At 42.3% G+C, this 26,766-nt stretch overlaps 1 protein-coding gene across 5 annotated transcripts in view; it reads left to right on the top strand.

Moving 5' to 3' along the window:
- RBBP8 (RB binding protein 8, endonuclease) overlaps positions 1–26,070 on the top strand; it is a 72,440-nt gene extending 46,370 nt beyond the window's left edge. For all 5 annotated transcript variants that reach the window (XM_054018275.1, XM_054018272.1, XM_054018274.1 and 2 more), the window contains 10 exons: positions 1,771–1,898; positions 3,063–3,954; positions 4,054–4,180; positions 5,439–5,530; positions 6,490–6,601; positions 7,453–7,623; positions 8,052–8,121; positions 10,060–10,156; positions 15,780–15,921; positions 25,435–26,070. In XM_054018275.1, the coding sequence (XP_053874250.1) occupies positions 1,771–1,898; positions 3,063–3,954; positions 4,054–4,180; positions 5,439–5,530; positions 6,490–6,601; positions 7,453–7,623; positions 8,052–8,121; positions 10,060–10,156; positions 15,780–15,921; positions 25,435–25,532 (1,929 nt within the window). In that variant the 3' untranslated portion in view covers positions 25,533–26,070. The remainder of the gene's footprint in view (positions 1–1,770; positions 1,899–3,062; positions 3,955–4,053; positions 4,181–5,438; positions 5,531–6,489; positions 6,602–7,452; positions 7,624–8,051; positions 8,122–10,059; positions 10,157–15,779; positions 15,922–25,434) is intronic.
- The last annotated feature ends 696 nt before the right edge of the window (positions 26,071–26,766 follow it).

The following is a 26,766-nucleotide window of genomic DNA, read 5'->3' as shown; positions in this document are numbered from 1 at the left end:
AGCAAGCCACAGCATGAGCACAGCATTGATGACATTGGAATCCAAACGGGTCTGTAGACACCTCCCAATAGGATTTCTATCTGCCAAATGCACATTCAACAACCATTCTGCACCTGCTAAGAGTGTAATTAAACCTTTTGCCAGGGCCTCTGATATCAGGGTTCAGTTAAGCCAAGGCCAACAGGGACATGTGGGGCCCCAAGAATGACAGTAACTCCATTTATGACAATGTCATTTGGTGGGAATAGTGTCATAGTCTGTCCATGAATGTAGGCTCCCCATCAGCAGAAAACCCTGGCATCATGATTTTTTCCAGTGCAGCTCATGTTGATGTTCATAAATTGGCCACCGTGGTCCACAAGTGCTTGCATAACAATGGAGAAGTACCCTTTGCAGTTTATGTACTCGTGCTCTTTGAGGGGGGCAAAGTATGAGCACATGCAGCCCATCAGTGGCCCCGGCACAGCTTGAAAACACCATTCTCTCAAAGCCAGCAGTTATTTCCAGAATATCTTTTATGCCCATCACTGTGGGGTATATCGCATGCCCGATTGCCTCAGAAACCTCTCCCACCAGTTTATCCACAGTTGACTTTCCAGCACCAAACTTGTTGGCAACAGACATATAGTATTCTGGGGTAGCCAGCTTCCAGATGATTATAGCAACTTGTTTCTGGACAAGTCTGGCTGCCCTCATGCATGTGTCTATATGGTGGAGAATCGGGGCAAGTTGCTCACAAAGCTCCAGAAATGGAGATTTCTTCATGCAAAAATTCTGGACCTGCTGCTGGTCATCCTAGATCTGCAAGACAATGGGATCCCAGCAGTCTGTGCTTGTGGCCCTGCTCCCAGAAGTCAGTCTGTGTAGAAGTTAGCAGCAGCTATACCAAGTGTCATGAGCAACATCAGCCAGTTCAAGTCTGCCATGTCTGTGTTCTCCTGCTCCATCATTAGCTCTGTCAGGTGCCTTCAGTGCGTCAGAAAATGTCTCAGAAATGTCCACCAGCATCTCATGGAACCTCTGCCTGTTTCCTGGAACAGGAGTAAAAGTGCATGTGAGAGAAATTCTTCAAATGGCGCCTTGCTGCCTTTGGTTGCTGGGAGCATGCAGACCAAAATGAGAGGTCTTGGCAGATAAATGCTTGGCAGGATGTGTTGGTGGGCTGTTCAAACTTCCTGTAATGTGTAGGGTGGACAGTCAATGTTTCCTATGCTGTACCACAAAGAAAGGGCTAGAGCAATTACATTTCAGGGGAGTGCTAGGAAGTCTGGGATATGGTTGGTTAGACTTGGATCTGCATACTGCAGTGTGGATGCTAGAGCCTTGGTTTTGGGCCTAGGGTTGACAATCAGTGTAGATGCTCAAGTCCTGGGTCCACGACTCAAGTCCCACTAACCCTGGACTTGCATTGAAGTGTAGGCGTACCCTCGGATTCCACCATGGAGAGGATAGTAAAAGAATCTGTATAGAATTGTGTTTTTCTTAGGAGTACAAAATGAAACGAGTTCTTTACTGGTTTACATGCATGAAACATGGAAGCTAACTGTCTTGAAAAAAATTGTAAAGCGCGTTTTTTTAGGGCTCATTTAAAAGCAGATTGTTATGGTAGTATAATAGCTGGCTGGTAAACTTCAGCTACTTATTCATCTCAAGACTTTCAAAATTGAACTATTTAGTTTGGGATTTTTGGTGTTCTAATTTTCAAGTCTAATATTTATAATTTTTTAATTCTTTTCTATTATTTCATTCTTTATTTTCACGGCCTTCAAGGAGTCCCAGAGTGTACTGAATGCTCTTAGAAGTGACATTCCGATGACCCAGGTGCCTCAGAGCCCACAACAGGAAGATTCCAGAAAACAGCTAGCTCATGAATCATCAAGAGATAATGACAACTTGGGGTGAGTTTCTTTTTAATTTATAGCAAATAAAAATGAATAGCGGTAAACTGGCTTATATCAAATCTTAGTTTTGATAGAATATGGTGTCTGTCTTTAAAGTTATGACTCTGCAAAACCCAGTAGTTTCATTTTATGTGGGCTTCATAGACCCGAACAGGTCAGTGTTCTAAAACCAAACAAAATTCCTTATGACTTGGAGAGATTTACAAAACCATTGATTTTTTACTTCTTTCTTACCAAGATGACATCAAATGTTTGAGGGGGAAGTATCCCAGTGCAATGAATCCCCACTTCTGAGATTTCCTTAGCTATTGTGTAGTGCCTTCTGGGGCACCTTCAACCTCAGACTCTGGTAAGATAGTGGAGTGGCACCAGGAATTCACTTTTGCTGAAAAGAGACAGGCATGTGGGCCATTCCCCTTAATTTCTTCTCTAAGGTGGCATGGGTGGCAGTGACCCATTTTGTAAGTGAGCTGGCTGCCACCTGAAGATCCCAAGAGGGAACCATTGACTGCCCCACAGACATTATTGAGGAGGTTATAGGTCTAATGCTGTTGAAACAATCAGTTAAAACAGTAATATGGTTCATATAAGTACCTAGATAGGCCTCTCTTCCAGAGCGCCTCCACCTTCCATCCTTTGAATAGATTGAAAGCCAAGGCCTGTTGGGTGGAGAGATTTCTATGTCAGGTTGACTCCTCTTCCAGATTTGAGAGAACCCAGGGGAGGACTCAGGGTCACATTGAAACAGAAAACCAGATCTGTTTTTGCCTAGTTTTGGTCCTCTGGTTTTAACTCTGATCATTGACCAGATCTCATATGCATACAAACAATGTTCATTTCTCATCTTTCCTTTTTATCCAATAAGAAATACAGCCAGGAATAGTGTTGTATTACAGCTTTCAGGGAAGTAACCCTTTACTAGTACTAACTACTAAAATTGTAGATAATACTGTACTAACAAACTAAAGCCATTACAACTTTTTAATTTTCTGTTCAGCTACTAGAATACATGCTGGTAAGCGTACATAATTTTCCCCTCAATTTGTACAGTTGCTGCCTGACAATTGCTGAATAATGCTCATATTTTAGGGGACTGAATTTTTAAAAAAATCATTTTTCCCAGTGGCACAAGGAATGTCTTTCATCTCTCAATATGTTCAGACTTTCAGATTCATCTCAGAACACTCTACCAGATGTAGACTGGGATTCTCAGGTAGCTTCTCCTGTTTTTGGAGCATCTAACAACATGAAGAACAGCCTGACTTCAAGTCTTTCCCCTTCTGTTTTAGAAACAGGACTGAAGTCCAATGCCAAAAAAGACTCCTTCAACAGTACTTTCAATTCTAGATCTCACAAAATTAGATCAAAATCTGAAGATGTTGCTCTTGTTGCACCACTTAATCTTGGGACTGAAGTAAACTCTGTTATCAGCCAGGCCTCAGCCAGTAGGCAGATGGTTGTGAAAAGGGATGTAAATGAATCCATAACTTGTATGGGCAACTCTTGCTCAGGTAAAGAGATGATCAAGAATGACTTCCTCCTTGCACCCCACAAACAAGTGGCAGACAGATGTGCTAAAAGAAAAAAAACAGAAGATGAGCGTGTGACTAGCTGTGAAAAAACATCTTTCAACAAAGAAAACTCTTTCCCTTTTCGAGCAGACATTCAACCTGTTAATGGAGATCATATAATTGATAAGCCTCTGGACCTGTCTGATCGTTTTTCTGCTATTTGCTGTCAAGAAAAAAGCTCAAGAAGTGATGAGATCTGTAAAAATAGACTAAGACAGGTGACACTGCATGATGTTTTTTCACAGCTGGTGAAGCCCGTTCCAAAGGGTTCTTCATCCATCCAAAATACCAACAATGGAAACTATTTGTCAGGAAAAGAGTCACAAGAACATCCCTATGTACAGGAGATGATTCTCCAGTCATGTGGCAAAACATGCCCAGATAAAAAACCTTTGATGCAAATAAAAGAAGAAATCTCTGCTTTCAAAATCCCATCATTGCCAAACACAGTGGAGACAGAACTACTTTTTGATGACATGAAGGTATGTTGCTTCTCTGAGGGAAATGTGTATTTTATGTTTTTCCTTTCCAAATGTTGTGTTTAAAGCCTGAGAAACGTTAAAATTGTAGTATATTGTTAGGTTGCCAGTGGCCATGACCCAATTAGAAAGAAAACCAGGACAGGACATGGAGAATGTGAGCTGGCATCTGTGCTTCAACCAAACCCTTGTAGAATAACAAAAACTAAACCACTGCAAAATGAACAAGGTAACTTATTTTCTTTCTTCAGCCCATGCCTATAGTTTAAAGGAGTGGAATGTTCACATTTTCGTTCTTGTGCTCCTATTGTTGTTCTCTTCCTCTAATCCTGCTCCTAACTTCATATCCTTTGATATGCCACCTCTTATTCCTAGAATTTCCTCTACATTAACTATCTCCATCCTCATTTGCCTCAAATCACTTTTTAAAAACATACCTGTTTCATGAAGCTTTCATCAATAATGTCCCCTGTCATTCTGTGTTCACTAGACAGTATTTGTTCATGGCTTTAGATTGTTAAGGGCAGGAAAGATTTTTTTTTTTTTTTTTTAATCTAGCTTACTTTATGTTGTAACTAGAACTTTGCTGCAGTATATGAATAAGATGTTGAAACAAAATAAGTTTGATGTTTTATTGTACATCAACTTTCTCATATATAGATAGACATTTAAAATTAATGATAGCTGGCTATAAGTCTGTCTGAATGTTTGCATTCAGCTCAGTGGTTTGAGCATTGGCCTGCTAAACCCAGGGTTGTGAGTTCAGTCCTTGAGGGGGCCACTTGGGGATCTGGGGCAAAATCAGTACTTGGTCCTGCTAGTGAAGGCAGGGGGCTGGACTTGATGACCTTTCAAGGTCCCTTCCAGTTCTAGGAGATAGGATATCTCCATTAATTTAATTTAATTTCTAAGAAAGTCCTGTTCTTTAGTAATGGAGAGCATTACTACCAAATACCCCTATTTGCAGGAATTATATTATATATTTTCACTTTTCTAATTAGAATGTCTGAATAACTCTTCATTCAGCAGCATTCTTTTGGAGCCAACTCTGAAACAAAAGAACTCAGACCACCAGTGTAGCTATTTGTTTAATAGTATCTTTACTTTTATGGTCATCATCAGTATTGAATAGATAGGATGAGCTGACAGACCACGTGAAATTTTTATTGTAATATTATTTAAGACCACCATATTTATATGTACTATACAAAAGAGAGAGTGCATCGTTACAGTAACAGTGTATATAGTGAATGTACAGAAGAATCTAAAGGATTATTTTAAAATAGCCAAACTAAATTATATCTGAACTAAATTATATCAAATTAGTGTACTTACTCTACACTATTTCAATCTTGTTATGAGAAAAATCAAGCCTAAAAGAAGAATGAATAGCTAAAAAGGAAATACACCTAAGGTTGGCATTATATGTCAGTAGTTTGATTCTGATTTGTCTTTTCTCTCTTGCTTCCTGTATCCCCACCTCTAAGATAAACCATCGTTAGAAATTATGCAGTGGAGTATAGATCCAGGAGCAGACCTTTCCCAGTACAAAATGGATATTACGGTTATTGACACCAAGGTAAGCAGAAATTTGAGTCACACCCTCATATCCCATAAAATAAATAATAAACTTAACTTTTTAAAAAAGAGTAAGTTAGGCTAATTTGATAATAAGCTGCATATCTAAAATGTGGTTTAGAAAAAATTGAAAAATGCCAGAGTAGGCTTAAACATTACAAATACATTTTACTTATTCTTAGAACAAAACTTTGCAAAGCAGATCCTCCATTTATCTCCCAAAGCTTTTCATTATCCATTACAAAGATAGTGCCACATTCTTTTGAGTGCTTTCCCGGTAGCTGTGGAAAAGGGAACAGTCAATACTAAAATGTTTTGTAAAAAAATTAAAGAACGTTCTTAATTACACAACTTGTCTTTTGTAAGTGTTCACTGTGAACTCTATTGTAAATAGTTGGAGACTTACAAGACTTGACTTTATTAACTTTATTTGGATCACTGAAATTTAGTCAGTTAGGAAGCATGGCCTTGTTGAATGTTTTCCTGAATGGTAATTGTTTTTGTCATTCTTGCTTGTCTTAAAGGTTAATATGTTTGCAAATGCATTGATTCTTCATGTAATTACAGGAATTATTTCCATGAAATTTGACAGTTTGATGAATTGCTTATACATCCATAAATAAATTTTCCTTTCATAAAACTTTACAGAAGGTACCTGTAGAATGTGATCTCAGTGACTAGTGATGTTCGCCAGATTACCCCAATTTCAAATCCAGTTGTATAACCTGGTATTAGCAACAAGTTTCTGTATCTCTGCCATGCAGATGTCTCTGAAGACAACTGTGGAAAAACTTATTCGTAGATTCTTAGTTCCGGTAGTGGGGAACTTACTAAATTTCTTTGGGAGACTTGTCTGAATTGTATCTTAAAGGAACTTCAGATACCTGATATGAGACTGAAATATGTCAATTAGTTGTAACTTTTAAGTGTGATTACCATTATTATACTTCATTTATTCAGGAAGGCTCTCAATCAAGAGTAGGAGGAGAGACTGACATGGACTATACATACGTTAGTGAAAGCATGCTATTAAAAATGAAAACTCAAGAGCAGAAAGGAGAAAGCAGTCCAAGTATGTATTTTTCTCCTCTTCATAAATTGATTGAAAATTGGCTGATGTTACAGTATAGTTTGTTTTATAACATTACTGTAGCATTGCAGTAAAGACTAGAGGTTTATCGTGATGGCTTAATCCATTTCCTGTTGAAGTCAATAGAAGACTTTATATTGAGGGCAAAGACTTGGCTAGGGTTCATAGTTTATGGCTGAGATTGTGCTTCCTTTCTACACTTCTATAAACAAATTAAATATACCTCATATAGTACTTGTAGTCTAACCTGAAATAAACATGTTAAATATTTAAGTACTGTCATCACACAAAAAAATACCCCATTATTGACCCTATCAAACTTCCCTTATCTGTAGAAAGATCTCATTTTAATATACTAAATATATACAATTAGTGTGTGTGTGTGAGAGAGAGAGAGAGAGAGAGAGATTTATTTCATGTCATATGTAAATCAATTTGACTGTATTTAAAATACCTAAGACGGATGGAGGTGGATTGTCATTCACCAGTAAAGAAAGCAGATATTTGTGTTTGGATAATTCCACAATAGTAGCTATCCACAAAATACCTCTATTCATGCAGTGCTAAGGTTGAGGATTTATTATTGTGAAATCACTTTGTATATATACACTTATATCAATCAAGGTATCTTTCTGAAGTAGGAAAGCATAATCCATATTCAAAAGATGACGAACAAGGCACACAAAAATTAAGTGAGTTGACCAAGCTGTTGTAGTGAGACAGTGACAGAGCTGGAAGTACAGTATAACCCTGTTCTTTTGATTAATGTTCCACTGCAAACATATGTTTTGTTGAAAGACTGATTTGGATGTTTGTTCTGAACTTTTTTATAGAGGGAGAAAGAAAAATGAATGACAGCTTAGCAGAAATGTTTGATCGGACATCATATGAAGAATATAAATCTTGTCTAGAAGATGATAGTCCTTCAGCATGTGATGAAAAAGAAAATCCTCTTGAGGAAGAGGAAGAAAATGAGGAAGTCTCATCAGCAAGCAAACTAACGAGTAAGTAGTATACTTGGTTTTTCCTTTAATTATAGTGTTAATACAGTAACTCCTCGCTTAACGTTGTAGTTATGTTCCTGAAAAATGCTACTTTAAGCGAAACGATATTAAGCGAATCCAATTTCCCCATAAGAATTACTGCACTGTATCTGTTGCCTCAAAGCTGATTGTGTATTTCATGAAGCTTGATCTCAGTACTGTCATTCAGCACATTAGAGGACAAATAGATAATTGTGAAATATTAAAATTGAGAAATCTGCATATGGTTTTGGTTCAGGTAGATAATGGTTAACTAAAATAATTTAATGCTAAATTTTTAAAATTAACACTGTTGCAATTTATTCAGTATATCTCGCTCAATCATTTTATGGTCATTCTGCCTAGGCAGTTCATTAACAGACTTATGGCATGTTTTTATTTATTTACAGAGCATGAGAATAAACAAGATAAAACCAAGCAGAAAGCTTTTGTGGAGCCATATTTTAAAAGTGATGAAAGGTAATGCAACATTTTTATTAATGTAAGAGGATTGGGTTTTCCCCTCTGAAGAGACATTATCCTTTCATAAAATAAAACTGCTAAATCATTCCATACAAAGAAGCTGAAGGTGTACAACTGGAAAATCTCTAAATGAATTCTGGTTATTATTACAAAGAAGGAAGATGAATCGGAAAAAGAAACGACAGAACATTGGAAGAGAGGAATGCTTGTCACTTTTTAATAAAGAGAAGGAAATGTTAGTCTTTTACTAAAAGCATGCTTCTGTAATCTGTGATATTTTTCCAAAACACATAGTAGCTCAAGTTATGTATTATCATGTTTATTATGGTAGTGCCTAAGGGCCAGCTAAGAATGGGGCCCCATTATGCTAGGCACTATATACATATATAGAGTAGTAGATGGTTCCTGCCCGAAAATGTTCACAATCTAAATGGACAAGACAGACACAGGGTGGGGGAAGAGATATAACATACAAAAAGAATAAACAATGTGATGGTAGCAAACATCAGGTATGTTCCATGACTGGTGGGGGGGGAGTGGTACTTAGGAAGGGATCAGCTAAATGGAAAGAAAAGGGAAGGAGAGCAAGGGGGGACAGGGCAGGGGAGAAGGGAAGGAGTGAAGCTGTGGTGAAGAGACTGGAGGGTGGGTAGGGTTGGTGTAAACAGGCTATCTGCCCAAGGAAGAGAAAGCAGGGTGACCAGATGGACTGTCCCTATAAAATCGGGACAGTCCCAATTTTGGGGTCTTTTTCTTGTATAGGCTCCTATTACCTCCCACCCCCATCCCAATTTTTCATGCTTGCTGTCTGGTCACCCTAAGAGGAAGTCAGAGAACTTCCTACAGTTCTGAGTGGAATGTCCAAACCTGGAAAAAAGTCCCTACTTTGGCTGCTCCTATTTCTACTTCCTGGAGTCGCTGGCTAGCTTCTGTATGCAATTCTTCTTGAAGGCCAAAGAACATACAGATTTCTTATAAGTGAGGGTTTTTTCAGTGTCTCAATCTTTTTGTTTTGTATCAAGCTTTTTGAAATTCCTGTGGACATTAAATAAGGAACATTCAACAGACCACTGTATATCTTAGTGCTTTTGCCATTCATCTCCTGTTTTCATCATAACCTCTTAGTCTTCATTTCATAATACCATTAAGCACTCGATTTACCGGCTGGCTCATACATCTATTCTATACCCAGCCTGTTTTAACTTTGCAAAGGAAAGAGACTGACATTGTGTCTTGCTAAAAAGAAAATGCAAAGTTGAAAAATCCCATACAGTTGGAACAAACAGGTAGAAACATCATGGCACTCATGAAGCATTTACTAAAAAAAAAAAACTAAAACCTTAAGTTGGGCAGGCGATAAGTTAATACAATTCAAGATTTTTAAGTAGAGATGAGATGTTCAGCAGTTCCTCTTTCACGGAGGAGCATAGGTACATGTAAGATAACTTACTTTAAAAAAAAAAAAAAAAATGCAACTTCTTTTGGCTACAGATTATTCCTTTGTTCTGATGTTAAAGATAGCTTTTTATATGCCAGTTGGCAGGAAGCTGAGATTTTTTCAGATAATCTGTTAGCTTGTCCCTGTGAAATCCTATTATTTCCTTGCTGCTGTCTGCTTCATTGGGTTAATAAACACTTTAACTTACCAAAGAAATACATTATCAAGTGAAAACCTAGGCTATGTCTGCACTGTGCGACAGTGCAGACTATGGGAGGGTGAATCAGAGTGCACCAGTACGTTGCACTCTACTGCCCCATGTGGATGCTACTGACGTGAACTAAAAGGTGCCTGGTTTGCATTAACATAGTCCTGTTTGAAAGAGTTGAATGGGGGTAGTTAGAGCGCAGAATTTTGGTGCGCTCTGCAGTTAACAAACCCTGTAGTCTGCATTGCGGAGTAGTATGCCCCTAGTAACTTTTCTTTTTGCTTTTCAGAAAAAATGCTGTGTTAGGTTTTCCTCATATTGAGGTTGTTCGGAAGAGAGAAGAGAGAAGAAAATTGCTGGGCCATACCTGTAAGGAATGTGAAATAGTAAGTAAAACTCTTAAGTTTTGGTCAGTCTTGCATTATTTTCACTTGCTTGGTACCAGAGGCCTGAAATGCTTCTCAAATTAAAAACATAGAAGCGTGAGTACTGGTAAATCAAGTGGCAAAGAAGTCAGTTGTACTAATGCTGTTGGCCACGGTAGAGATCCATAATAAAAATTAGGTACTGTAATAATGGAAAATAATTAGATAAAACAACATCCTGGAATGATAGCATTGGCATTTACTTATTTATTTTTCCTGTATCTACTAAAAGGAGTAGGCATTGCAAATCCTCATGTCAATGAGGCCTCAATTAACAAAAATAAATCAACTACCCCAGGGATTCTCAAACTGGGGGTTGTGACCCCTCAGGGGGTTGCGAGGTTATTACTGGGGGGTCGCAAGCTGTCAGTCTCCAGCCCCAAACTCCACTTCATTTCCAGCATTTATAATAATGTTAAATATAAAAGATGTGTTTTTAATTTCTAAGGGGTGGGGGGGGGGATCACACTCGGAGGCTTGCTGTGTGAAAGGGGTCACCAATACAAAAGTTTGAGAACCACTGAATGGTTGATCCACCAGTATCTCAGCAAGAGAGTGATAGCACTACTTCTGCTAAAGCTGAGATATCCAGAATTGGTTCCAAGATAGAATTGTAATGTTAAGCTGCACTTCATGGTATATTCTTCATGTTTTGTTTTTTCTTTCTGAATGTATATACAGGAACAAGTATTCAAATAAAATTGCACCTGCACATGCGTGTATCTGTACAAATGCGTGCAAAACTTGCCTGTCAAAATTGCAGATACCTTTTATAAACCAGATTGAAAAATTAGCCCACCGCAACTGCTTGTCGTCATTTTGAAAATAACATGATTTGTCAGTACCAACTGTTACGGTATAGTTTTGCACATTGACTGTCAGAGCAGTGGTCTGACTCTTAGTGATATCCGGTTCATATCTGCAGTCCCCAAAACTTATACGTGTAATGTTGTATAACTCACCAACATTTTAGACTAAGCAACAAGTGTAATGTAAAGTATAATGTAAGGCAGTGGTCCCCAAACTGTGGGGCGTGCCCGCCCCCCATGGGGGCGCAGAGGAATGTTCAGGGGTTCGTGTGGCAGGGTCAGCCCCCAAGGGAGGCAAGGAGGAATGCCACACTTCCAGCCCCACTCTGCCCCAAGACCATCTCTGCCCCCAACCCTGTTCAGCCTCCAGTTTTGCTCTGCCTCCAGTCCCACTCTGCACCTTGATCTGCCCCCAGCCCAGCTCTGCCCTCATTCCCTCTCCACCTCCAGATCAGCTCTGCCTCTAGCCCCAGCTCCTTTGCTATCTCCAGTTCCACCTCCACCCCCGTCTTCAGCCCAAGCTCCGCTGCTGAGGAAACCTTGGCTGTGCAGTAATGGAAAGGGAGGAGGGGTGTGGACAGATTCCCTTAATGGTAAGGGGGGGCGGGGGGCAACTGGAAAAGTTTGCAAACCACTGATGTAAATGGTAGAGAGAAAAGTTGTAAAGACATTTTTACATTTATTTTTCTCCCTTTCAAGTAATTGAAATGCTTTCAGGCACATTATATATGTGTTACTCTTATTTTATGTGTATAATAGACTATACTTCATTTGGTCATTAATATACTTTTCAGTCTGCTGGAGATATTGAGCTACAATCTCATACTTCACAACATGTCTGAGGTGTGGATTAATGAGCTAATAAGAGTTCCTGCTGAGTTTTATTGCTTAATTTCCACTCTTATTTAGAACCAATATTTTTCTTAACATCCATTCTGTCCAACTGATAGCTAAATTTCTCCAACTGAGTAATGTGGCTTATTAGTATGTTCTTGAACAAGTTCATGAAAAATCCCTTTGATAAAACCTTCACTAAAATGTGGTTTTAATGCAAATAGTCTTATTTACAGCTGACTGTAAAAGTAAATTCTCTATTCCAAAATATGTGAAATCTAAAGGGTTTGAATGAAAACAGAGCATTAAAAAAAAAAAAAAGCACCTCTATTCTGTTTCTTGTGCCAAGAGCCATGCATTAACAATTTTAATTTCCTGTCTCTGCATGCTACAGGACTTTTCCTCCCAACGAACCCAGTTCTCATTATATTTTGGCAAGTAACATTGTGGAAACATTTGTAGACTTTATTTCGTAATGTACAAGCATTAGAATTCTGTTTTTATTCTAATTATTTTTGAGGAAAGATTTTTTATTTTTTTTAGTGTAAACCATCCAAGATTGTACGGAATGCTTGGCAATAACATTGCACTAAAATGACTGGATTTGAAAAAATTCTTAACTGAAGCTACCACTTGGTTAATTTTCTGCATAGGTCTGTATACTTTGGTCCATTCACAGTTCCAAAAGAGAATCAGTATTGAAAATAATAGTCCTCATTAGATGAGAAGCCACTTCCATATCTGGTTCTGGCACCTAACACTACAATATATGTTAACATCAGATTTTGGCTCTCATTTTTACTCAATATGTAGATATCTATAAGAGCTACTCCAACAAGACTGCTCCCAATCAGAATTTTTGCAAGTTAGTGGTAACTCCCTATTATATTTTTTCCTGATGATACTGCATTCTCAGTCATGATGACTTTATACACAATTTTTAATGAAAATACATATTTTGTGTTTGAAATGGCATCCTTAATAGGACACGGACTGCTTCTTTATACTTTTTTTTTCTATCCTTTAGCTACACTGTTACTTTAGAAGCTTCTGTCAATGTTTTCTTCTTCTGTTTGCAAATATTCACCCCTGTCCCCAGTGTTCTAATTTAAAAGAGCTAAAATTTAAAAGCCTTACTTTCTGGTTCTTGCAAAATGATGACAATTCAATTTGTTACTGTTGATTATTTGTTTTTTAATTTCCCCAGAAAATAGTATTGTAGCTTTTAAATTGTTTTAATCCCAGTTCACTCCATTCCCCAGCAGTTCAGACAATTTAGTAGTTTAGGCCTAAAATTTTATTACAACAAGCCTGATAGAGGAAAAATACGAGGTTTTTAATATACTGTTTTAAAATTCCTAATAAACTGTTTTAGGACAGTTTAGGATTTAAACCTATTTTCTAATTATCCTTAAGTAATATTTAGCTATCATTAATCTGATTGGCTGATGTGGATTTTCTTTCTGAACAGATGTACGATATCTCTTATTAATTTAGTTGGTCTGCTTTTTAAAAAAAAAAATTATTCTGATATGTTTTCTAACATTGGCCACTGAAAGCTGACTGTACAAAATAATCATTACCTGTTTGCTGTTCTGCTTTTCATCAGCCTATCTATAATCTCAAACACATACTGCTAAACTTCTTTTGTGGATTTGTGTGGTGGGGAAGAAATTTTAATCTAGCTTTCTAAGCATAGTACTGTAGTTTCGAAGTATGTCAACGTGTTCTCCAAATGGAAATGAGCAATGTTTAATTTACATACAGTTATACAAGTTAACAAAACCAATTTTATAGCACATATAAGACATCTTGGCTGGATGGGAGGGCCAAACATCTTTGCATCAGAGAGCGATTAAGACACGGGTGGATTCCTGATGTTTAAGTGCTTAGGATTTCTCTTGGCAGACTTTTTACCAAAACCTCTGTTCAAAGCAAAAAGTAATTTTAAATTAATCACGTCTGCAGATCTAGCTCTTCTGTTTAACCTGCAAATCAGGAGTCTTGCAGGATAGAAAGGGGAAACTCTGACCATCTTGGTACAGCCTATTAAAGAACTGAATCTCTTTAAGACCTCTTGCTTCTTTGATGACCCAGAAAGCCTGCATGCTACCAGACGATGAGAATCATGTACTAACTATGACATTTAGAATTGATTTTGTTTTGCTGTCAGATCGATGCTGGATAACACCAACTCAGCCTTTTATATCTTCTATAATAGTTTATATTAAAGTATTTCAGTCTCAGGCAGGCCTGCACTTATCCCATACTACAGAAACAGTACAATCAAATCAATCCTCTCTTCATCTTACTGATGTCGTCTCTCATTAATAGCCCTCTCGCAGTGCTTTGGTTGTTTTGCTGTCCACACCATCATCACTACTGACATCCTTTCTTTTTTGGTTTTTGACTGGTTTATGTTTCCCCACCAAATATTGAGAGAATTAGTTTGCTAGTATTCTTTAACATTCCCAGTAGGCAGGCCTTGTGTGGCATCTTACTAGCACTAGATGGAGATGGGAAACAAAACAAAACTTTGGGGCATCCCATTAATAAAAGCAATCCTGTACTGGATGAGCATTCCATTTCTTTCCTGTCTCTTACTCCAGATTACTTTCTGCCTGGCTGGACTAAGATTTTAACTTGATTTTCTCTCTTCTGGTCATACCATTGTAGTATTTTGGCAAGATTACTTACTCTTTTGATGAGCTCCAACTATAAAAGTTTGGATAGCACAAGACTGTTGGATTGCTAATTGAATTAAATCATATATTCAAGCTTTGGAAAGACAGTGCTGGATGCATAAATACTGCAGTACTTTATAGTGTCTAAATTACAGACTGGCATTAGCAGGAGCTTTTGGCCAGAAGCATGGTCTATAATGCTAGAAGAAGGATGAAAATTATTCCCTTTCATGCTGCACATTGGAACCACTCTAATAAATGACTGAACCATGTAAACCAGACTCTTTTAAAAAAGTTACTTTTAACTATTGTATTACTCAGGGTGTACTGGAATATATTGTGTTCTTTCTGAAGTCAGTGACATTGCAGTAGTGTTAGTGAAGGCAGAATTTGGTTCAATGTATGTAGGGCAGATTTTCACCCTGATCTAATTCTTTTGAGTTGTTAAGGTAGCACAAACGAAATAGAGAGCCATAATTCTCCTGCATGGGATTCTCCCTGTGAGTGGGGAGTTTCCAGCTGACAGAACTAACTGCTATGCCTCTCTCCCTGCAGCACAGTTGTTGGGGAGGGGAGAAGAGGAAACCAGATCACTATGTACTCCAGATAGTTCATCAGGGATCATAGTTGGTGGGCATAGGTTAGACCATCTTCTTAGCTGCTCTAATTTGTGCCTTGTGTTTGGCTAGTAAATCAGGGACCCCTATGGCTTTCCCCCTTCTCTGTTGTAACAACCATTAGCTAGATACAGCAGAGAATCTGGCCCATGGACTATTTGTGTTTCATTAATACCTGAAAACGCAATAATTTTAATCTGAATATTACTACTTTTATTGGTTAACTTTGATTCTTCTGTCGGTCTCTGTCTGTATTCCAATCTGTTTTAAGCCCCAATTCTGCAGAGATTTATGTACATGCTTAATTTTACACATGAGTAGTTAAAAGTGTGAGAGTTTCTATATTGTTTGTTTTGTTTCATATTACAGTGTACAAAACTAACACAGTTGCTTGTTTAGGGTGCATTTTTAAAGTTATAGTAATGAGGATGAAATATGTAATAAGTCAAGTTTAAGAAACTAACACTTGAGGTCAGGGACATGCAAACCTAAATCTGTAATTTTGGCCAGCCTCACCAATGTGTATGTATTTAAGCACAATAATCAGTAGTGATAGTGTGATACAAGTAATGTAATTACTGCTTATATATCATTGTTCATTTTTACGACTTATTACATATTTTCCAATTTCTGTTTTTAGTATTATGCAGATATTCCAGAAGGGGAGAGAGAAAAGAAGCTAGCTGCTTGTTCAAGACATAGATTCCGCTACATTCCTCCTAGTACACCAGAAAACTTCTGGGAGGTTGGATTTCCTTCCACTCAAACTTGTGTGGAAAGAGGTGAGTATATAAAATTGTTATTGGAAAGTTTGTATGTTTTTGTTTTTAAACTTGATACTGAGAAAACTGAGGTATTAAAAAAACACTAAGATGCTCATTTCATAATGAAAGATTCCCTACACAGCTCTGTCAAATTCCATTTGACCACCTTCTACCAAGGTCCAGAGTAAATGTTGCCATTTGTTCAATGACTTCTGGGATATTGGGAATGTGAAGAGTATTCCTAAGAACTGGGATAGAGTGAGAGGCTATTGGAAAAATTCCCACAGAACTAAATTAAGACAATATTTATTCTTCTTCGAGTGCTTGCTCATATCCATTCCATTAGGTGTGTGCGCGCCGCGTGCACGATCGTCGGAAGATTTTCTACCCTAGCAACACCGGCGGGTCGGCTGTGGAGCCCCCTAGAGTGGCGCCTTCATGGCGCTGAATATATACCCCAGCCGACCCGGCGCCCCCTCAGTTCCTTCTTACCGCCCCTGACGGTCGTTGGAACTGTGGAGCGCGGCATAGCTGTTCTCCACTCTCCCTAGCTTAGTTAGTTATTCGCAGTTGTAGTTATAGTTATAGTTCTAGTGTTTGTAGTTTAATAGTTAAATAGTTTTTTAAAGTTGTTAGATTTGTTATAATAGTCCAGGGGACTAAGGGGGTTGTCGCCCCCTTTCTCCCCCGGCCGCGGGCCCGGGCTCATGCCCAGAGCTCCCGGCTTCAAGCAGTGCGCCTCCTGCGCTAAACCTATGCCCACGAGCGACCCGCACGACTCCTGTCTGAAGTGCCTGGGGGAGTCCCACCAAACAGATAAGTGCAAGATCTGTAAGGCCTTCAGACCAAGGACCAAGAAAGAGCGGGACTTTCGGCTCCGGCAACTCCTGATGGAGGCGGCACTTAGCCCGACACTCCTTCTACGAGCCAGGCCCCGGCACCTAGCGCCTCGGTGCGCAGTGCCCCAGCAGCACCGGCAATGCCGACAACGCGGGCGGTGTCGGACAAACCTCCCCGGCACCGGACCTCGTCGGCACCGCAGCAGGCACCTCGACGCCGGTCATTATCCCCGGGGCATAAAAAAGCCCATAAGACGGGGACCTCTGTGCCGAAGACGCCGGCTCCCCCAGTGCCGGGGGTAGAGCCGAGTGCGCCGGTGGAGCACCGGAAACAGGTGCCTCCAGCACTGTCGACTCCGGCACCGAGGCCGTTGAGTCCGGTGCAGATAGCGTCTCCACCGAGACCGGTGGTAATACAACTCCCGTCGACTCCGGAGACCTTCGTGGCGGCGAGAGACTTGATAGCTCTCACGGAGCCGGCACCGCCTCAACCACTGGCACCGACGGCACCGTTGACCCGCCCGGTCCAGTCAAGGGGGAAACCTGCCTTGATGCGCCCTCCATCACAAGGGCTGGAACCTCGGCACCGGTCCAGGTCCAGAAGCAGGTCCCCACGCCGCTCGCAGTCCCGGCACCGAATATCACCTCGGCACCGGTCGTACTCGCGGCCAAGATCTTCGTCGCGGCACCGTTCTACGTCTCGGCACCGCTATGATCGTCGGCACCGATCAACGTCGAGACGTAGTTCTCGGCACCGCTACGGTCGACGCTCGACGTCGAGAGGCCGCTCCCGGCACCGGGCATACTCCAGGTCCTCGTCGAGGTCCAGATCCGGCTCCCGGCACCGACGAGGTCATCGGCACCGATCGCGGTCCCGGCACCGTTCGCCGGCACCGCGCAGAGATAGATCATCTCCGGACCGGTACCGTGCGGCACCGCAGCCCACGGGGATCGTTTCATCTCTCTCGGCGCTGCCATGGCCGTCAAGATCGGTGTCTCGCTCCTCGGAGGACCTGTCGAGATCGGCATACCCCCCTCAAGGGCAAGCCGAGGAACGGAACTTGGGCCATTGGCAGGAGATGGCAGAGGACCACTCTCATGGACCATCTCACTGGTCATTTTGGACCCCGTGGGCGTACCACCAGGAGCAAGGGGCTCCAATACCATCGACCTCTCGCTCGGGTCACTCGGTTAGAAGGGCCCCAGAATCCACCATCTCTCGGCCTCCGCCAGGGGGCATGGAGGCTTCCGTGTCCATGCCACCTGACACCATAGACCCAAGTACAGGTGATGCTCCGGCCCAAGAGCAGGGGGATCAGGACCCCCCCTTGGATCCAGTACCACCGGAGGCATCTTCCTCCTCCTCTCCGGATGAGGCAGTGGCGGGCACTTCATGTACGGGTCCCCCTCCGATAGATCTTCGGGCTCACCAGGATCTCCTGCGTAGGATGGCCCGTAATATGGACCTGCAGGCGGAGGAGATAGTGGAAGTACAGGACCCTATCGTGAACATCCTTGGAGCGGATGCCCCATCGAGGGTGGCGCTACCCCTGATCCGCACGATACAAACCAATGCGGATACGATATGGCAAACTTCTGCCTCTATCCCACCCACAGCGAGAGGGGTGGAAAGGAAGTACTTTGTCCCGTCTAAGGACTACGGGTACTTGTATACCCACCCCCAACCGTGTTCACTGGTGGTGGCATCAGTGAACGCACGAGAGCGCCACGGCCAGCAGGCTGCAGCGCCTAAATCAAAAGAGGCTAAGCGGCTCGATTTGTTTGGCCGTAAGGTTTACTCAGCCGGAGGGCTGCAACTTAGAGCGGCGAACCAACAGGCGCTACTGAGCCGTTACAATTTTAACTCCTGGAACTCTATGGGGAAGTTTAAGGAGTTGATTCCCCAAGAGTCCAGGGAGGAGTTTGGAGCCGTGGTAGAGGAGGGTAAGAAGGTGGCTCGGACCTCCTTGCAGGCCTCCTTGGACATAGCAGACTCAGCTGCGAGGACCCTGGCTTCGGGTATCGCTATGCGGAGGATCTCCTGGCTTCAAGTTTCGGGTTTGCCTCCGGAGCTGCAGCAAACCCTACAGGATCTGCCCTTTGAGGGACATGGATTGTTCTCGGACAAGACGGACTCTCGCCTGCAGAGCCTCAAGGACTCGAGAACAATCATGCGCTCCCTGGGGATGCATGTTGTGGGCCCTCAGCGCAGACCATTTAGGCCGCAGCCTCAGCGCTTCTACCCCCCCCCCCCCCCCCGCCTCGTCAGAGACAGGACTCGACCCGGAGGCGAGGGCGAGGTGGTAGAAGAAGGTGGACCGGCCCTCAACCCGGCCAAAACCAAGGGCCACCTAGACCACCTTCAGGCCCCAGGCAGAACTTTTGAAGGTGCGGTCGAGGACGGCGCCCCAGTCATCCCCCAGGATCCAGCCCCCTCCTTCCGGGATCGCCTCTCCCACTTCCACCGTGCTTGGTCCCTTATAACTTCGGACCGCTGGGTCCTCCGCACGGTGGAGAAGGGATACGCTATCCAGTTTTCTTCTATCCCCCCCTCCCACCCCTCTTCCCCGTCCCTCTTCAGGGACCCTTCTCACGAGCAACTTCTTATACAGGAGGTTTCTACGCTCCTGGCCATGGGGGCCATAGAGGAGGTTCCGATAGAGTTAAGGGGCAGGGGATTTTATTCCCGTTACTTCCTGATCCCCAAGTCCAAAGGAGGTCTGCGGCCCATCTTGGACTTGCGCGGACTCAACAAATTCGTAGTAAAGTTGAAGTTCCGCATGATCTCTTTGGGGACCATTATCCCTTCCCTCGATCCTGGAGACTGGTTCGCCGCCCTCGACATGAAAGACGCATACTTTCACATCTCAATTTACCCACCTCACAGACGCTTCCTGCGATTCGTGGTAAACACGGTGCACTACCAATTTGCAGTCCTTCCTTTCGGCCTATCCTCGGCCCCAAGAGTGTTCACGAAATGTATGGCTGTCGTGGCAGCGTACCTTCGTCGGCAGGAGATACAGGTGTTCCCGTACCTAGACGACTGGCTGGTACGCGGTCGCACCAAAGAGCAAGTTCAAGCTCACGTCCACAGAATAGTGCACACATTCAACGAGTTGGGCATCCTACTCAACAAGGACAAATCCACTCTAGAACCTACCCAGAGAATAGATTTCATCGGCGCAGTTCTAGACTCCAGACGTGCACAAGCCATCCTGCCAGACAACCGCTTTGGCACCATCACGAGCCTCATTCAAGGGCTACAGGCCTTCCCAACTACCACGGTGAGGTCGTGCCTTACCCTGCTGGGTCACATGGCTTCCTGCACGTACGTAACCAGGCATGCCAGACTTCGGCTTCGCCCACTCCAGACCTGGGTGTCATCAATATACCGTCCACATCGGGACAGCCTGAACATGGTGGTCACGGTCCCGAACTCGGTCCTGACCTCCCTCACCTGGTGGCTAGATCACAATGTGGTCTGCGAAGGGATGCCATTTCACGCCCCACAACCCTCTCTGCATCTGGTCACAGACGCTTCATCTCTGGGTTGGGGCGCCCATCTCAACGAACACCATACCCAGGGCCTGTGGACTGCACCCCAGTTAGCCCTGCACATCAATGTTCGGGAGCTGATGGCGGTGCGCCTGGCGTGCCAGGCATTTCTCAATCAACTACGTGGCCGTTGTGTGTTAGTTCTCATCGACAACACCACGGCCATGTTTTACATCAACAAGCAAGGAGGAGCACGTTCGTCAGTTCTATGCCAAGAGGCCATTCGCCTGTGGGACTTCTGCATCGCCCACTCAATCCATCTCACGGCATCGTTCCTCCCTGGAGTCCAGAACACTCTAGCGGACCGACTCAGCAGGTCCTTCCAGACGCACGAGTGGTCTATCCGTCCGGACATCATACATTCCATCTTCCGGAGGTGGGGGTTTCCCCAGATAGACCTGTTTGCATCTCGAGACAACAGGAAGTGCCACGTGTTCTGCTCCCTACAAGGTCGAGCTCCGGGCTCCCTCTCGGATGCGTTTCTCCTTCCCTGGAAAGACCACCTGTTTTATGCCTTCCCTCCGTTTCCTCTGGTCCACAAGGTACTGCTAAAATTGCGCAGAGACCAGGCACAGGTAATTCTGATCGCTCCAGCGTGGCCGAGACAACATTGGTACACCACACTGTTGGAACTCTCGGTTCAAACACCGATCCCGCTTCCATTATGTCCGGATCTCATTTCTCAGGACCACGGTCGGCTGCGTCACCCCGACCTGCAATCACTCCACCTCACAGCGTGGCTGCTCCATGGTTCACCCAGGCAGAGCGGCAATGCTCGCACTCTGTCCAACAGATTCTGCTGAGCAGTAGGAAGCCCTCAACACGGACCACGGACCTGGCCAAGTGGAAACAGTTCTCATGTTGGTGCGAACAACGAGCCACGCCCCCGTTGCAGGCACCTATTCCTCTCATTTTGGAATATCTCCTCTCCCTAAAACAGCAAGGGTTGGCGATATCTTCAGTCAAAGTTCACCTGGCTGCTATATCAGCCTTTCACCCAGGGGAATTCGCGTCCTCGGTATTCTCTAACCCGATGGTCGTTAGATTCCTCAAGGGCTTAGACCGGACGTACCCACAACAGCGTCAGCCCGTCCCGACGTGGGACCTTAATCTGGTTCTCTCCAGACTCACAGGTCCTCCATTTGAACCACTAGCCACCTGTTCACTTTTGTATCTATCCTGGAAGACAGCCTTCCTCGTAGCCATTACCTCAGCAAGGCGCGTTTCTGAACTCAGGGCGCTTACATCCGAGCCCCCTTATACAGTTTTCCATAAGGATAAAGTGCAGCTTCGTCCACATCCTGCCTTTCTCCCTAAGGTGGTTTCTCCATTTCATATCAACCAGGACATATTTCTCCCGGTCTTTTATCCCAAACCACATACCACTCGCCAGGATCAACGTTTGCGTTCCCTGGACGTACGAAGGGCCCTGGCCTTCTATATTGACCGCACAAAGCACTTTAGAAAGACGACGCAACTCTTTGTTGCAGTGGCCGACCGAATGAAAGGCTCACCGGTCTCCTCACAACGCCTATCCTCCTGGATTACGTCTTGCATCCGGACTTGCTATGACCTGGCAGGCGTCTCAGCACCGCACCTCACCGCTCACTCCACGAGGGCCCAAGCCTCCTCGACTGCTTTCCTGGCACATGTTCCGATACAGGACATTTGTAGAGCGGCGGTTTGGTCATCAGTCCACACGTTTACAGCTCACTATGCACTAGTGCAGCAGTCCAGAGACGATGCTGCATTCGGGTCAGCGGTTTTGCACACAGCAATGTCTCACTCCGACCCCACCACCTAAGTTGGGCTTGGGAGTCACCTAATGGAATGGATATGAGCAAGCACTCGAAGAAGAAAAGACGGTTACTCACCGTTGTAACTGTTGTTCTTCGAGATGTGTTGCTCATATCCATTCCAAACCCGCCCCCCGTCCCCACTGTCGGAGTAGCCGGCAAGAAGGAACTGAGGGGGCGCCGGGTCGGCTGGGGTATATATTCAGCGCCATGAAGGCGCCACTCTAGGGGGCTCCACAGCCGACCCGCCGGTGTTGCTAGGGTAGAAAATCTTCCGACGATCGTGCACGCAGCGCGCACACACCTAATGGAATGGATATGAGCAACACATCTCGAAGAACAACAGTTACAACGGTGAGTAACCGTCTTTTTCTAACCTAGAGCTAGACTTGAACTGAATTTTCAGAGGTGAAAATCTGGTTCATTGTGTTACTTAAGGCCTCAAATAACAAGATGAATTGATATGTCTTCATAGCTCTCTTAGGTACCACAGTGAATGGGGATGTAAGTTATCTGTGGTTGCCTTCTGAACATTGTGGTTTGTTCTTTCTTATGCATATATTCTGGTTTATTGCAAAAACACAAACTGCTCTTAAGACTTTTCTTTACACAGATTATTCTTTCTTTGTATAAATAGATTTAAAGAAGCCATTGTAGGTTGGCACAATAATGAGTTACTAACACATGGGTCTACTGTTTGGATTAAAAATGTGTGGATTTTTTTATTATGCTGTTCTAGAGTAATGGTGCTTCAAAATACTTCATGTTTCAAATGCTCTAGCCTTAAAACCAGATTTTGCAGGCAGCTTGCCTTTAGAGTGGATCCAACTACTTAGATATTTTGAGTGGAAAACAATGAAGTAGTTGAAAGACTTGTTTGACAAGATGTTTGTGTGCTAGAGTTTTCACTTTGATTATACCAAACAATCCCACCATTCCTTGAATGGGGTAATGGTTTTAAAAATGTACATTTTGAAAGGAGCTGCATCTATATCTTTAAAGGGACTGAAATTCCGAATTAAGAGCCCCATGCATTTCTGAACTCTTTATTATCTAATTACAACAGTACATATACATTCTAAATTTTAATAAATTATAACATAATTATAGAGGTGTGCAGAGTTATCTGTTCTCCAAGGTTTTAAGGTGGATTGCAGGAAAACTTGGCCAGGGATAATTGGTTGAATCCCCATGTTTTCCAAGTAGAATGTTAGGCAACATATATTATGCATACTGAACATAACATTAATATGTCTTACACATTATATCATGTATGAACATTGGGTAGTTCATGCTAAGCTATACCAATGTCAATTGTATTATGCTTTTCCTAGAGTTCTGTTCACTCATACAAAAGTATATCCCATAACACTTTACAACAGCACAACTCTGCTCTTGGCACAGGCAAATACAAAACCTGTCAGAGAAAAGATGTGTATATAGAGTGTGTTCTGATGCAGTTGGTAGGCCATGGAGGCACCTCCTGGTATCTGGAATGTCGTATCCAATGCAAAGATAAGGAAGGTAGAGGACAATACAGAAAAACAAGACAAAAAACTGGTACAGACTGGTGGGTTGAATCTTGGATGATGTACAGAGAAACAACTGTAGTATAAATATAGGTAGTCGAAAATGCATACATTTGAAGAAGACCTTCTGTGTAAGGTGAACGCTGCAAGACTGATTGTCAGTATGTATGTCTCCTTTTCATATTGTATTACTCTGTCTTTGACTAATTAACTGACTAAGCTTTGCTTGAATATTTTCAACATTAAACCACAAGTGTAATTAAGTGACTGGCTACACCTCGTCAAAAAGTGCTATGAGATCTTCAGCCCACTCTTAGAAGAGATGGAGTTTTGATCAATGTTCCTCCTAATTTTTTACATCCATGTGCGGAATGAATTTTGTTATGTGCACTAATATGGAGGTGAATGGGGGGGTGGGAAGAGTTTGGAGTGTGGGAGGGCGCTCAGGACTGGGGCATAGGGTTGGTATGCGGGGGGTGAGGGATCCGGCTTGGGGGGGTGGGCTCTGGGGTGCAGCTGGGGATGAGGAGTTTGGGGTGTGGAAGGGGGCTCTGGGCTAGGGCAGAGGATGAGGGGGTGAGGGCTCCGGCTGGGGATGCAGGCTCTGGGGTGGGGCCGGGGATGAGGGGTTTGGGGTGCAGACTGCCCCAGGGCTGTGACGGGGAGAGAGGACTCCCCCCAGCCCTCTCTCACTGCAGCAGCCTGGGGCCGGGGGAGAGGCGCCTCTCCCCGCCTGCACAGCCCTTGATAGCCTGCTGCGTGGCCGCACAGCTTGGAGGGAATTTAGGTTTTGATGTGTAAGGTCTTATGCAATAAACTGTCAAACAATGAACAGCAGTGCTAATTAAGCTACTTAAAAAGGATAAAGGGCTAAGTCAGTCTTACTGAAATTTGAACCTGTTGTAAGGAATTTCAAACTTTTTGGGCTCAGACCATTGATCCTATTAGTAATCATAAGTCACTGCTGCGTTCCCTAAATGGAACACTATATATAATGTGATATTTGGAATTGTTGTTCAAAAACAGAATGTCCTTATTTAAATGAGTGGTACGTTATGGCTAGTCCTTGGCAGTCCCTTGAAGTGATTTTGTATATTTTAATTGTGGGTCACACAAAGCATTTCACCAGTTGCAAAGAAGGAATCTACCAGTAAACTTGATTTTAATGAATTTAGTACTTGTGAACAGAGCAAAGTTGACAAATATGAAGGCTGAAGTCCTGTACTTATCTTAAAAAAAAGGCTGTTGTCTCTGCTTATTTTTGTGGAGGCCTGTGTTCTGTTAAGTATGATACATGTGTCCAGAGAAGTTGTATTGAGTGCATTTGATAAATTAGAATGTGGCATATATTTTCAGGAACAGATTTCTTGTGTTAAATAAGACATAAATTTTACAGTATTTCTATATATCTTACAGAAATAACTTATTAAAATAAAATATAAAAGCTTCTATTAGGGAGGACAGTGAAACATGTAATGAGTTGCAAAATAGTTGAACATTTGACAGCCTGATTTCTCGGTAGACCTTCAGTATATTCAATCTATATTAGCTGTTAGGAAACTACTGTAAATCAATAACTAAATGTTTAATTTTTTAATAGATAATGTTTTTCATTGGCTGAGGGCATTCTAAAAGATCCCTGGCAGGGTCAGACTAGTTTCCAAAAATGAAAAATACTTTAAACAAAAATCTTTGTGGTAGGCAAAACTTAGTGGTCTGTTAAATGCATTTTACTTTTGCTTTCATACTATACCATTTCTCAACCAGATTGTTTTGATATCTTTACCCTGATTTTATTTTTATTCTTTTAAGGCTATATTAAAGAGGATCTTGCACCCTATCACCGTCCAAAAAGAAGGCAGCCTTACAATGTGATGTTTTCTCCAAAAGGCAAAGAACAGAAGACATAAATGATGGGGAAACAAAGCACATAAATGTGGGGAAATGGTTTCTTGTCATTAGATATTTATAGTTAATATAAACTTGAAATAAAAATACTGTGGATTTTTCCAAAAAGATAAATCATTTCATTAGATATGTAAATCATTTCCCTCTTAGAAAGCTCATTTGAAAATCTGAAGTATGTATCAGGAAACGCTACTATTTAATGTATGTTTGTTTCATTTTGTGTTAATGTTTTGTCTTGATTTTGCACCTTTAAGACAGTGGGTCTGCTCCTGTTTCCTCCCATTGAAGTCAATGGCTAAATGCCTATTGGACCATATCCAAACTTTTAAGTAAGGTGGGTGTGACTTCTTTGATCTCAGTGGAGTTCTACCTGCTCATTCTAAGTCTAAATGTTGCTTATAAATTTCAGTGGGAGCAGGACTGGACCTGGTAGGGTGCTTCCATTTTGCACTGGATAACTTAAAGGATTTATCACCTTCCCTTTTTTGTAATAATTGTGATATATCTGATTGCAATAAACAAAGTAGTATTTATTAATGATTTCACCACCTCAAAATTTTCTCCAGCAGAGTTCCCCAATCATAATTTCTTGTTCCACTGATGCATACCAAAATGGTACTTACATCCTCACAATTTCAGTGGTTTAAGTTGGAATCTTAAAATTTTTTGCTCCAGCTTATCATATATGGCTGTCTTTTTAAATTTTAATTCAGTATCATCTGTATACCTTTCCTTCATAGTACCCAAAGTTACAGTGTATCACCTATCGCTAGGAATGTCTGAATTGAGGGAAGAGCATCAATACCATTTGAAATGTATTGTGCCCAGACTCCTAAAGATCTTCAACACTATCCACTAGACTGAGTGGTCTCTTAGGACATGTATTCTAATGTAGTCTTGTAAATGTCTGTGTTGCACAACAAGGTGCACAAGTTGATACCTCACTATATAGTCCAACTGTCTCAGTACTACACTAAATTAAAAGGTGGAATGTAGTATTGTGAAACATCGTTAAAATGACAGAGCTGCAATATTTAAACCTCAGCGGAATGTGTGTACAGTGCCAAAGTGAGAGATTTTTCTAGTTTAAAAATACTTCCTATATACAGCACTATAAGGGAATATTCCTTCCACTCAAAAAGACTTTTATCCAACTTGTGTGAATAACAAAAGCAAAAGAATATAAAGCAAATGGTATTTTTTACACAATTACTAAACCAGCTTTTATTTATGGCC

The sequence above is a fragment of the Malaclemys terrapin genome, chromosome 2 (genome assembly GCF_027887155.1).
Source record: "Malaclemys terrapin pileata isolate rMalTer1 chromosome 2, rMalTer1.hap1, whole genome shotgun sequence".
NCBI classification, from domain to species: Eukaryota; Metazoa; Chordata; order Testudines; family Emydidae; genus Malaclemys; species Malaclemys terrapin.
The sequence above is the reverse complement of the archived record's forward strand: the minus strand, read 5'-3'. Positions and strand labels throughout refer to the sequence as shown.